Source organism: Python bivittatus, unplaced genomic scaffold (genome assembly GCF_059951505.1).
Source record: "Python bivittatus isolate LINGU-HERP-01145 unplaced genomic scaffold, Pbiv_v1 ctg000080_np1212, whole genome shotgun sequence".
Taxonomy (NCBI): domain Eukaryota; kingdom Metazoa; phylum Chordata; class Lepidosauria; order Squamata; family Pythonidae; genus Python; species Python bivittatus.
In genome coordinates, this window is record NW_028277035.1 from 10,396,056 (window position 1) to 10,410,109 (window position 14,054).

Consider the following 14,054-nt stretch of genomic DNA (forward strand, 5'->3'; position numbering starts at 1 on the left):
TTTTCAACAGTTTTATAAAACAGTTTATTGATTTGTTTTTAGAGCCTTTGCTAAGAAGCAGCAGCAACTGAGTGCATTAAAAGTTTTACAAAGAAACTGTGCTGCATATTTGAAGCTAAGGCACTGGCAGTGGTGGAGAGTATTCACAAAGGTAGATTGTTGTTTTTCTTCTCTAAATTATGTGTTGGAATTAATAGCTAAGAACTGACATTAACATGCTGCTCTTGTTGCTTTTGATTAATTGTGTAGGTGAAACCTCTGCTTCAGGTTACTCGTCAGGAGGAAGAACTTCAGGCCAAAGATGAGGAACTGGTAAAGGTGAAAGAGAAACAGATTAAGGTGGAAGCAGAACTAGAAGAGATGGAAAGAAAACATCAGCAGGTCATTATATACAATCTGACATACACACTGCTACTGACCCATGTCACATGTGCAGATATGATGTATTGAACTTCTAAGTTACAGCAGAGAAAATATTTATATAGTGACAAGTACTTCTTACAACTTTAATTGGTTGTATAGGTTGATTGTCCAGGTAAGCAAAATTATTATAACATATTGACTTGCTGCGTTAAGCTAGATGCACCTTCGGATGGTCTTGGTTTAGAATGTGTAAAATAGAAAGGCGCATATTTTTTTTTTTTTAAATGCAGTTACAGCAAACTTACTTTATTGTTCTTGTTAGGAAAATGGGTTTGGAAAATTTCCATGTAAAACACAAGGCTTGGACTTCAGTACTCCAAAAGGTAGAAAGTATGTTGTAGGTTATTGCATAAATGCAGCTAGGTCCTTTCTAAAATTTTTGTACAATCCTAGTTTGTTCTTTATGTGTCATCTCTTCTCATCTTGCACATGACTTCTGGTTGCACAAATAACCAAAGCATGCTAAAATAAACACGGACGTTGAAAGTAGGAGATTGAAATAGTTGGCTATATTTGTTCCAGTATATATTCCTTCTTATCAATTATTCCTAAACTTAACCTCCTCTTCTACCATAATAAGAGTTCAGGGAAAACAGTGCTATGTCCAAGACTTTAACAAATTCTTCCTCCAATAGCATGCTTCAAAACCTTTTCTAGCTTGTGAGGGCTACTGATACCTGCTGTTTTAGCCACTTTTTTTGCAGTAGGGCAAACTACATCAAATTCCAATAGCTAGTAAGTTCTTATAGCTTGTTGGGCTTACTGACAGCATGTTAAGAGGTTGAAACATTTTCTTATCATGTTTGTAGTTGTTAGAAGAGAAGAACATTCTTGCAGAACAGTTGCAAGCAGAGACAGAACTCTTTGCTGAAGCTGAAGAGATGAGAGCTCGCCTGGCTGCCAAGAAGCAAGAGTTAGAAGAAATTCTGCATGATTTAGAATCCAGGGTAGAAGAGGAAGAAGAACGGAACCAAGTGCTTCAGAATGAAAAGAAAAAAATGCAGGCACACATACAGGTATTGCTCAATGGAGTGATGATAGGATTATTAGAAACTTTGCCTAAATATTGGAGTATTAACCTCTTCCATTCATATAATAAAATCATGATCTTTTTTTTCTCTTTTTCAGGATCTAGAGGAGCAACTTGACGAGGAAGAAGGAGCTCGACAGAAGCTGCAGCTTGAGAAGGTAACAGCTGAAGCGAAAATAAAGAAAATGGAGGAAGAAATCTTATTATTGGAGGACCAGAACTCCAAATTTCTTAAGGTGAGAAGATAATATGCCTCATTCCTCTCCTATGCATGAATGTGGCCACCATTGGATAGTAAATGAACAGTGATAACTGTAGATTCCATGCTGTCTCTGGCCATTTCTAAGGTTGAGAAAAATAGCCTGCAACGATTAGACATACATTCGTTTTACTACGTTACTCTCTGCTGTTTGAAACACTAAAATCTGGTGTATTTACTATACTTATTAGCTAATGGGAACCCATAAATCTACAGAGCTAAATACGTTTTTTGTAAGGAAGGTCTTTTTGGTTGTATCCAGTCACATTTAAGAGGCAGTTTGTTCCAGTAAAAGAATTGTGTATTGAATATATCTTAATACACTGATTCCTGACTTTTGTATGTGTACCGTTACATCATCAGTGAAAGCTTTTGCAGACAGTAACCATTTAAAACTATTTTTTTTAATATAGCCAATGGTGAAGGGAGTCAAACTTAAACATGAACGAGTATTGAAATACAGTTGTTTCCAATAATCTATCTTGTATATTCACAAACATGCTTGTCTACGATAGCCATGGCATTAAGAAGATAACATATAATGAGAATGCTGAAGCTGTTCTATGATTCTATCATTATTACATTATCTTCTTCTCCCATCCCCCAAACCACCAATATTGGGAAGCATTGACTTATTGGGCATGTAACTCAATAAGTCTTGTAACTCTTCCCATTTTCTTCTGTTGAACCTGTAGCCTAAATTTAATAGTTGACTGCTGATGCCTTGGTGTTTGGATTCATACTTCACCCTTGTCATATGTCATTATACTTTAGGCAGTGATGTCACAAATCATACCAAGAAAGATTTTTGCTGTTCTGTGGAGTCCTTGATGCTCTCTGAGCTTGGTTGTTTGATTGCAGATGTTTCATTACCCGACTAGGTAACATCATCAGTGCTAGTGAGTGTGGGGTTTGCCCCCTGTTTATATACAGTAGCTTGCCCTGCCAGTATTGGTGGGGGTGTGGTTTTCTCCTTGGTACTTCCTTGATTAGGGTATTGTTTTCTGCTTGATTGTTTGTCTGCTTGATTGTTTGTCTCATTGATAGTTCCTTGATTAGAGTATTGTTTGCTGCTTGATTGTTTGTCTGGTGTTAATCCCTGTTTATCTGCGTGTAGGCTGCTGGAGAGGATGTGTTCTGGTCTTTTTGTTTCCTTCTTAGCTTGTCTCTTTTGAATGGTGTGTAAATGTGGTTTATCTCTGTGTGTCTATTAATGGCTGATGTGTCTGAGTGTCAAGCTTCCAGGAGTTCCCTAGCGTTTTTGGATTTGGCTTGGTCTAGGATGCTCACAGTTTCCCAGCTGAAACCATGGTTGACTCTATCCATGTGTTGTGAGATTAAGGAGTTTTCATCATGTCTTCTGACTGCTAGTTAGTGTTCATGGATGCAGTCTGCTAGTCTTCTATCTGTCTGTCCTACATAGTGGTTGTTACAGTCCTTACATTATAAGTTGTAGATGACTCTGGTTTTTTCTTCTTGGGCAATTGGGTCTTTTGGTTTACTTAAGATGTTTTGGAGTGCTTTAGTTGATTTGTGTTCTATGGTGATGCCGTGTGGTTGTAATAGTTTGTTGGTTGTTTCTGAGATGTTTCCTTTTCATAGTTTATGTTGGTTGTGCTGTAGTGGGTTGAGTGGTCAGGCACTTTTTGATAAAGTTGCATGGGTATCCATTTTGTTGAAAGATGTTGTATAGGTGATCTGTTTCCTTTTTCTGGTGTTCTGGATTGCTGCAATGTGTTTGTGTTCATCTGAATAATGTTCTTGCACAGCTTTTCTGGTGGGAGGTTGGGTTGTTACTTTGGTAATGGAGCACTTGGTTAGTGTGGGTTGTTTTTTGATAGAGATGCATTTCTAATTTGCTGTCATTTCCTCTGCTGATGAGGATATGAAGGAAGAGTAGTGTGTTGTTGTTTTCTTCTTCCTTTGTGAATTTCATTCCTTTGAAGATTTGATTGTTTCATGTGTCTTCTCTAGTTGTTCCTTTTTTATTATGACAAAGGTGTTGTCTACATACTGGATCCATACTTTTGGTTGTATGTGTGGGAGTGCTGTAGTTTCTAGACACTGCATTACAGTCTCTGCTATGAGTCCTGAGAGTAGTGATCCCAATGGTGTTCCTCTGATCTGTTGGTATATTTGTCCATCAAACTGGAAATAAGTAGTGAGGCAGAGGTTGGTGAGGTCCATGATTCTGGGTATTTCATTCTTAGTGAATTTGGTTAGGTTGGGTGTGTTGTGTAGTACTGCTGACATGGATTCTTTCGCTAGTTCTGGGTCTATGGATGTAAAAAGTGCTGTGACATCGAATGAAGCCATAATTTTATCTTCATCTATTTTTAGGTCTTTGATTTTCTGGAGGCTCTGTAGTGGGGAATTGATAGAATATTTGCTCCCCTTTGTGAGATGTCCAAGCTTTCTTGCTGTTCTGTTTTTGACAAAGTTTTATCATTGGTGCAGCATGTGGAATGAAGGACTTCTCATGGAAATGACCACATCAGTCCAATTGCCATCACCTTCCTGATCTTTTCCACATGAATTGAGTCTTTGTATCATGGTGGTTAGGAAGCCTGGGGTTTTAGTCCGATTATATTTGGAGAGTCTCAGGTTGGAAAGTCTTAGGTTAGAGAAATAATTTCCTGGGTTTTCATTCATTGAGCTTATTCCACCAGTAAATTGATTTGAGACATTCCAAGCCATAGCTAGACATATTGAAGGTTCTAAAATTATCTGCCATTTGTTTTAAACCATCCATAATGTTTTGTGCAGAATCAGTAATATATTAAGACAGATAAAATGCACGCTGGAAATTTTGTTAGTGATATAGTTTGCATCTGCTAAATATAGGACATAAGCATATTTTTAGATGCCTGTTATGTTAAATTGTTAAATGTTGCTGTTATATTAAATGTTAAAATATTTTAAATATTAAATGGAAAATATGTTTTTTTTGTGAGCCTGTAACAGTTGCTCTAAAAAGTGTGAGGAGGATCAAAGTATTTTGAAACTGTGGGGAATCTTCTATTATAGCCATACTTTATAACTGTCTGGGCTGGAATGACAGCTGCAGTGTTTGTATTTGATTCTTTGACTCCCATGTATATATTACTTAACTCTTGCTTTTTCACTCAATTAGGAAAAGAAATTAATGGAGGATAGAATTGCAGAATGTACTTCACAGCTGGCTGAAGAAGAAGAAAAAGCCAAAAATTTAGCAAAGCTGAAGAACAAACAGGAAATGATGATCACAGATCTGGAAGGTTAGCAGTTTCAAGATTTGCTGTATTGAAGTTAATCTTAGGACAAGCCAAAAGTATCCTAATACTAAGTAACAGAATCAAGCTTTAGCTTCCTACACACACAGTGTAGGAATATGCATGTATTGTTTTATCCAAATCAAAAGATAATCTGCCATGTCAGTCTTGAAACTGTTATTGTGGGACATTTAATTCGATAAGATGTACTCTTAAAGTGACATATTCAGTAGATCCATCCTTCACTATGTATACTAACACAATAACATTCATATTCAAATAATGAAAATTGATGTAATATTACAGAAATAAAAGGCTGCAATAAATCAGTAGATTCCAATATAAATCATAAAGCACCTACCTAAAATTAGCCACTAAATATATTAGAATGCCCCAGCAGCTAAAATGTTCTTCACTTTTCATTGAAAACACCACAGTTGAGAAGCTGCCTTAAATCAGTTGCCTAGCTGCCTAAGTTGAAACAGCTCAGGGGCTTGGGCAAGGGCATTCATTAAGAATGTAAAATTCTATGGCTGGTGTGGGTCTTCTGGCTATGGGGCCGTGTTCTGGAAGTTTTGTTTCCTGCCTGAGGCATGAAAGCTGGCTGGGTGACTTTCAGCTAGTCACTTTCTCTCAGCCCAGCTCATCTCACAGGGTGGTTGTTGTGGGGAAAATAGGAGGAGGAAGGAGTATTAGGTATATTTGCCACGTTGAGTTATTTATAAAAAAAATAATGAGATTAAAAAAATTTTTTGCAGGTAGTTACCCCAGTCGCCTCATTTGTTCCTGCCAATGTGGGGATTACCTTCTTCTCTGCCCTTCTCCCAAGTTGGCTTTTAAAAAAAATAAATAATAATTTAAAAATTATATTATGCTCATACTTAGGATAAATGTTAAATTATGCTAAGAACCTTTCCAGGTCAGAACATACTTTTAAAAATTCATGTATTCTTGTTTTTCTTAGTCCTAGTGTTTATAACCATTCCCTACTGCTCTTGGTACTCTTCTATAAATCATGTTCTGAAAAGAAATATTTCTCAAAATATTTACAGAGTTATGTTTACCATATCAACTGTATATGTAACCCCCTTCTTGGATTTAGATGAACAATAATTTTTTGGCTATGTAGCGCATAACTATGTAGAATTCTAACTTAACTGTTAAACTCCTCATTTCATGGATTTACTGATTTTTGTGTCCTAATTTGGGAATAGTTATCCTGTTAGCCAGTACTGTGAGCAAATGACTTAATTGTAGAAGTATTTCTGTTTAGGACTTCCAGCCAAATAGGCTAAAACTGAATAATGAGGATAACAACTGGCATGAGCCATTCTTTCTAAAAATATAGAAATATACAAAGACCTTAAGCTGGGAATAAACTACCTTACATTCCCTTGCCTAATTATAGGAAATAAAAATAAGAAAGGAATCCATTATTTTTCAGAATGTGATCATTTTTTCCTTTGAAGTATCAAGAAAATCAAAACCAGGAATACAAAAATTTGTCTTCCAGATTCTACTCCAGCTGTTTAATAAGTGGCTTTTCCTAATTCCCATTTCTAGCTTCTTCCTTGAGTTCCTATATTGAAATCCAGAGATTTAAACACAAATATAATGCTACTTTTGGCTTTATTAGGCAAAGAACACCTATCCCCTAACACATGGATACCACATTGTATCCAGACACCTCAATATGTCTTGCAGGAGCCTGAATCTCCAATTTAAAAAGGGGGATTAAAAAAAAAAAACCTTGCGGGACTAAAAAACAAAGGAGCACTATCCTCCTGGTTGGATATTTTCAATATGTTTCTAAGCTTTACTTGGTCATTAATTGGAAAGGAGAAAGGTAACAGGACATGAGTATGCTCTGATACTTTTCAATCACCTGCCAAAATTTGTTGAAAAAAAATAAATAAACCAGACAGAAACTGCTGCCCCATCACTCTTAGGAGACTGGAGAAGGAAATATGCCAGGAGGTGGGGGAAGCAGGAAGGACCTGGGGTCGGGATTGGGCAGGCTTCCAAAGGAAAAGTAAGCTGGTTTTGCTCTTAGCAGAGGATTTTCCTGTTTTTGTGTGTATGTGTTTGGGGAGGAAGAGGAGAGCCTAGGGTGGCAAAAAAGTGTTTCTGTGCTTGGTAGGATGATTTATTGAAAGCATGATCCTAACATGAGGAAATAAAACTGAATTCAAAGATTGGGATTGCGCTTAAAAGGTACAGTATGCATGCCGGGTATTCAAGTTTTATTCTAATTCCCTTCCCACACATTTTTTTGAGCAAATAAGGTTCACTGTGACTAAAAATTCTAGAAACAACCTATTTTGATAATCTCTGCATTGCTTTTTAAAATCCCTCTTAGATAATCCAAATGTGTATTCTGGTATTCTCAATGGGATACCCTTTAGGTATTTTAAACGATTAACCCATCATGACCTATGCTCTGGAATTGTGATAGTTATAGTCCAGTAACCATTAGGAAGATACTGTTCTGAAGAAAGGGAGTATTCATTAACTTCTTCGTTTGGCATTGATGTGACGCTTTATTTCTAAATGTTAAATTAGCAATTTGATTACTTCATTTTAGGTTCATCCTGAGTTTATTTTCACATATTACATTCTTTTGTACAATGCATTCTTTTCTTTTATGACTTGGCACTGGGTTACCTGCAGGATGGCATCTCCCCAATAGACTTGGCCCCATCACTTAGACTGTGCTGGGAGAAACAGCTAGTTGTCCCCCATTTTGGAGAGATGGGGGGAGATGAAGCCCAGAAGCATTATTTTTCTGTGATGGAGGCCAACTCTCTTGAATAGGCCTCCTGCTGGAGGTTCGTTTCTCTGACATTATTTGACTCTTGGAAAAAGTTTAAAACTGAGCTTTTCCAAAGGGCCTTTGGGGTCTGACCCCATGTTTTGGAATTTTTAAAATGTATTTATAAGATTCCTTTTTTGCTTGATATACTTGTGTTTTGATTACTGTTATGTGCTACCAAGAACCTTTTATGATTGCGGCAGAATATACATCTGAGAAATAAATCCTCCATATCATAATTATTTTTTTAAAGAGCGCTTAAAAAAAGAAGAAAAAACTCGCCAAGAGCTAGAAAAAGCTAAAAGGAAACTTGATGGAGAAACCACCGATTTACAAGACCAAATTGCAGAACTGCAAGCCCAAATAGAGGAATTAAAAATCCAACTTGCCAAGAAAGAGGAAGAGCTGCAGGCTGCCCTTGCCAGGTAAAATACTGAGTTCCATTGTGTACAGCTGTGCTGAATATTTCAACAGTAGTATATGACATGATTAAGATTTCTGAATATTTTGCTTCCTGTGTTGCTGTTTGCTTTCAGGATTTACTTCAAAGATAAAAGGACTGCACAGCTTGTGTAGCTGTGCCAGAATAAGTCCAAGGCCTTTTCTGTGACCTCATATTGCCAGTATATTTTTCCTGTATACAGTTCTGTGGAGTAAAACATTTCTGTTGTAGCTGCTATTCTATATTGTTACATGGGATACATGTTAATAAAAATTATTCAAAGCAAAGTTCCTTTCCAGAATCAATAAAGTTGAAATGATTCTTGGCTGTACCTCTTTTGCAGCCAATATTTAAATATTTCCTTTTGTAAATACTGGGCGTTTAAGTTGTGCTTATCTCCAGAACAATTGGCTCAAGTGTTAACAGAAGATGTAAGTCATTGTTTTATCTGATGTAAGTGCCTAGATAAGAGAATGTTTTCTTACAATCAAGGATGTATACTTCCCAATTTATAAGTACAGATAAGCTCTCCGTTTAAGAGACCCCAGTTTAGCAGAGTAGATGTAACAGGCAAAATCAGTGCACACGCTGTGGCTTCTGTACATATATACAATCCCATGTATCAATTCACACTTCTGTAAAATGCATAAAACAAGCATGCCTAAAATCCCATTTAAATGGATATTCTGCTTTAACAAACATCCCTTTCCCCTATTAGTCCCTTAAATCTTTTAGTGCATAACTGGGTCTTTGGACTGAGTGAGTGTGTAACAGTCCATATAAGAGCATGTATTTGACCCTGAGCCTTTTCCAGCACCTTCCTCTTTCAATTTTTTTTTTTTTTTTGAGGGGAGGAGGAACAACTGTTAAGTGATTTAGATACAGTGTTCTAGAGAGTTGGTGCAGCCCTTTCATTTAACAGATGTGAATAGTTCTAATTTTGAAAATCTAAGAAGTTGAAACATTTTCTTACTAAGAATGTTTAAGTTACTCTGCTCTTATCATACCTTGTTAAGTGTTTTGGAAGCTGCTAGCCTTGAAACCAGAATCTTCATGGCTTGAATCAATGTCTTGTATGTTAGAAACTGAAACACATGTCACTGATTAGCTTTCTTAATTTTTAATTATAAGGTAGTATACTCTTCCATGTAATTTGTGAGTATACTGTTGAACTATTGTTGGAGCAAATGTATCATATCAACGTTTGTTTGAAATGCAATTACTACATGTAAAAATAACCAAAGCATGGCAGATGTTAAATATATAAACATCAGAGGTATTGTTTTGAAACGTTGGATGTGTTCAGAATCATTGCAGTCTTCAGGATATTGGGCTTCGAGTACTATAATTCTAGACTGTAATTTACAAAAGTCTCCTGGTGTCTACTATATTCAGTTGTACTAATTGTGTAATTGTACTAAGTTGTTAGGTACTCATTATTGACTGGGAAATGTGCCCAATGATTTTTTAAAAATACAAATTATTCCAGGTTAGGATGACTTGATTTCACATTTACACTGTATTGTTGGTATGACGCTATCAGTAGTCCTAATTAATACTTCTGTGGAAACATGGGTACCTAGAATGTTTCTTCTCATATGCTGCTTCAAGAATAGGCTTTTTCCCCCCACTTCACTTCACTCTTACTGTTAAACCTGTATTGCTTCCAGAGGGGATGAAGAAGTGATGCAAAAAAACAATGCGCTGAAACTAATCCGGGAACTGCAAGCCCAGATTGCAGAATTGCAAGAGGATCTTGAATCAGAAAAGGCTTCGCGCAATAAGGCAGAGAAGCAGAAGAGAGACCTGAGTGAGGAGTTAGAAGCACTGAAGACAGAGCTGGAAGACACCTTGGACACTACTGCAGCTCAGCAAGAACTCAGGTTAGTGAGGAGAAATGCGGTGGCGACACCAAGAGTCTCCAAAAGGGGCGACCTTCTGTCTTGGTAAACCAAAAGCCTTGGCCATAGCTCCTCCTAGGAATTTCAAGCAAAGCAAATGCCAGTTAAAATTTACATTGAATCAAAACAGGGTTATTAGTCTACATCTCCAAGTTAATGAAAAATGTGAATATATTTTATTTAAAATTGTCTCCCTTATCATGAAAATCTGTCTTGGGAGAAGGGAATATAGTGAAATGCCCAAAAACGAGATATTTTGCCCAAGCTGGATTCTTCCTACTACTAATTCAGGATGTTGCTGTGGTTTGTATTTTCATTTTCCATTTAAAAATGATAGAAAGCTGAAAGCTGATTTTGTCTTGCTGGCTGTCTCTTAGGACAAAGCGTGAGCAGGAAGTTGCTGAACTGAAGAAAGCACTTGAGGAAGAAACAAAGAATCACGAAGCCCAAATTCAGGATATTAGGCAGAGGCATGCAACAGCCTTGGAAGAGCTCTCAGAACAGCTTGAGCAGGCCAAAAGAGTAAGTGGAACATTCACTTAAACACGAGGAATTTCATATGAATTGGAAAATCCCCATGAATCCTGTGTACGTGTGAAAATCTACTGAAGCAAAGCAGAACATCAGTATAAAAATGACATAATTTGACACTAGCTGCATGCAAAATGTTTCATATTCAAACCATATCAAGTTTGAAGGACCCATTTTGTGTCCAAAGCGGGCTGTTTTGATCGCTTCTTGTTTTGAGACAGTTTTGAGCTCAAAGCACTTTCAAAATTCTGAACTTTAAACATTAATCAAATTTCAGACAGACTTTTGAATTTGAAATAGTTCAAATTTGAAACTCCGCTAGTTAAAACTATCCTTTCAAAATGACTTTTCACCATGGATCTTGCTGCTGTCTCTCTGCTTAATCCTTTATTTATTTCATAGTTTATTTTGCTCAGGACAAATACCAGTCTTTCTAACAGACTGAAACATTCTTGTATTGCACACATACTGCCATTTTTGTTTCCTTGCCACAGAACTCAACAAGCTCTTTTGATTTATAGTCCAGTTTCTGCTGTTTTTCATTGAGTATACTGTGGTAATTGGCATAGTTTGGAGAGAAGTTTCACACATTATAGAGAGGCAAATTCAGATTGACAAGTGCACATCCACAGTTATTTGCAGCTAGCACTGTGTCTCTAAATTATATATCTGAATGAAAGTCCTTTTTTTTTTTTTGGTAATCTACACGCCCATGAAGGCTTCTAGTGAAGTCCCTAGAGACTCTAAATTGGAAACTTTTAATGTGACAAAAGTAGAAAACGATGAAACACATTATTTCATCATCTTAAATTTAAATGTAATTAAATTGATATTTTTTTCGCACCAACCGCTATCTTTTGGAATGCAACACTTGACATACCTCTCAAACTGCCTAGGTGCACTTCTCAGTTGAGAAAAAGCTGCACTATAGAAATTGTTTTCTAGTTGTAATTCTAGAATATTGTTATAAATGTTGAATTATGCTAGCTTTAATCACACACTATTTTAAATTTCAAAACTCCTGAAGCACTAATGATTTTCCGCTGACAAATACTAGCACAGCTTTATAGTTACATTGTAATACGCTGTAAAACCTATTTAGTCTATATGTGAAAAGAGCTAAAATAGTGACAGATGCAAGAACCAAAATATATGTTACCTTAAGTGAAAGTTTAATATGTGGCATCTTGAATGCAATTTATTGTAGCTTGGGTGCAGTACTGTGTTTCTGATGTAGCTCTCATGAAATGCATTAACTGGCTTTCTTGTTCCTTTAGTTCAAGGCAAATCTTGAAAAGAACAAACAGTGTTTGGAAACAGATAACAAAGAGCTGGCCTGTGAGGTGAAAGTTTTGCAGCAGGTTAGATCTGAGTCAGAACACAAGAGGAAGAAGCTAGATGGTCAGGTACAGGAACTACAGGCCAAAGTTGCAGAAGGAGAGAGGCTGAGGACAGAGCTGGCCGAAAAAGCAAACAAACTGCAGGTAAAGATTTAAATTTGCAACTTTTTGGTGTAATATAATAACCTGATTAAAAGTTCATTGGAAAATGAGTTGCTGTGCACATCCTTCTGAAGTCATTTGTTTTGATTACTGCAGATATACTTGAAATGGCAGTTTGTTATTTGAAATGACAGTTTCAGAATTAGGGGAATGCAGGCTGCCAGTGGCAATTTTGTATTGGGAATATTGGAGAGCTAATGCAGATTTTTGGCTTCAGAATGTACGTTCTTTCTTAGCGAGGTTCTTGAAACTTGAAAGCAAATAAAATGGCAAATGGAATTCTTTGTCTCTTGCACTGGAAGAAGGGGGAGTATTTCTGTAGTTCACCACCTTCCCAATATATATTATAATCTGCCTTCTTTCCTGCACCGAAGAAACAACAATGGAGTTTTGAGAAAGCATTTGAAGGAATGAGAGATGAGAATGATGCTACAGTTAGATACACTAGGGAATATCTCAGTTTAACATTATAAAAGTATATTTGCTTGTAAAATATGCACTGTTTTTTGACATACAGATTGTTGTTCATACAGGCTTTTTAAAAATGGAAGAAGTATTCAGAAATGTATATAAATAGTGCTAATTGTACTATTTTGTGAATGACATTTATCACAAATGGTGCACTTCTAATTATATACTGTATTAGCATATATAGTACCAATAAAGATATTGCAGAAGTAAGTCATGATTGCAACAAACTCTGCAGAAACAAACCTATACCAGTGGTAAGCTAACAACAGGAGAACTTAGAAAATGTTCCATAAAACATTTAGGTTTTTCTATAAATATATCACATCTCTAAAGGGTTGTAATATTTTTTCCAAGTATGATTTCCTTTTTTAAAAAGTCATTGCCAGCTTAAGTTTGAAACTGTAACCTTCATAGAATACATGAATTGCAGTGATGCAGAAGGTACTGAAATACTGTACACTAGTCAAACTCAGTTTATTGTAAGTGGAATTAGATTGGAAGCCTTCCATTCTGGAAGTGGTAGGCATACTGTAAATAAAAGATTATTCTGCTTTGTGATGAATTATTTATGGAAAACCTTGCACAGTCTGAAACAAATGAACCTAAAAAGTGAGTGCCTCCAACTGGATAATTATAAAATAGCAGCATAAAAAGGTCTGTTGGTCCCACTTTTAAGGATCAAAACAATGCAGCGAATCTCAGTACTGAGAAATACCATGGAAGAAAACTGAAAATTACAAACTATCATTTTTTATAATGCACTTTCTCAAGTTGAGTCCTGTATTTTTTTATAGAGATTACTGTGTAGCAGTAGATAGCATTTTCAAAGCTTCCCTGAGGTTCTGTAATATTACTGTGGACATCATAGACTTTGTTCTGAAAAACACTTGCCCTGACAGGCTAAATATTGGTATGATATCTAGATTCTCTGAATTTCAGAATGAACTAGACAATGTTTCAAGTCTCCTGGAAGAAGCAGAGAAAAAAGGCATAAAATTTGCCAAAGATGCTGCAAATTTAGACTCTCAACTACAAGATACCCAGGTATATCTGTAATTTTGGAGTGTAGTATTTAAAATACTTATATTTTATGATTGGGCATCTTAACAGATCTCAGGGTAACTAACTGTATGTTTACAAATAATATGCAAATTAAATATATTAAACTGTGTGTAAGGACAGAAATTCAGACTTAAAGTATCAGCAAAGCAGAAGTGGTTCCTTAGTTTGTTGGAAAGCTAATAAGAACAGAGCAAGCCAGGGCTCCATAAGGCTTTTGACCATTACATGTTTCTTAGATATATAGAACTGCTATAGCAGAGAGCTAAAAAACTGCATATTACAGATGTTAGCTTCATGTTTCAGGTAATAGTTTCTTTCTTCTGTTTGATCAACAGTTTTCATCACAGATTTGTCTGGTAATGTGGCTTTC

The 14,054-nt window shown here is 36.2% G+C and overlaps 1 protein-coding gene across 2 annotated transcripts in view; it reads left to right on the forward strand.

Annotated features, from left to right (window-relative positions):
- MYH10 (myosin heavy chain 10) overlaps positions 1 to 14,054 on the forward strand; it is a 92,029-nt gene that overhangs the window by 64,929 nt on the left and 13,046 nt on the right. For both annotated transcript variants that reach the window (XM_088133496.1, XM_088133497.1), the window contains 10 exons: positions 43 to 151; positions 250 to 381; positions 1,233 to 1,439; positions 1,552 to 1,689; positions 4,846 to 4,969; positions 8,029 to 8,200; positions 9,888 to 10,100; positions 10,496 to 10,640; positions 11,927 to 12,133; positions 13,562 to 13,666. In XM_088133496.1, the coding sequence (XP_087989622.1) occupies positions 43 to 151; positions 250 to 381; positions 1,233 to 1,439; positions 1,552 to 1,689; positions 4,846 to 4,969; positions 8,029 to 8,200; positions 9,888 to 10,100; positions 10,496 to 10,640; positions 11,927 to 12,133; positions 13,562 to 13,666 (1,552 nt within the window). The remainder of the gene's footprint in view (positions 1 to 42; positions 152 to 249; positions 382 to 1,232; positions 1,440 to 1,551; positions 1,690 to 4,845; positions 4,970 to 8,028; positions 8,201 to 9,887; positions 10,101 to 10,495; positions 10,641 to 11,926; positions 12,134 to 13,561; positions 13,667 to 14,054) is intronic.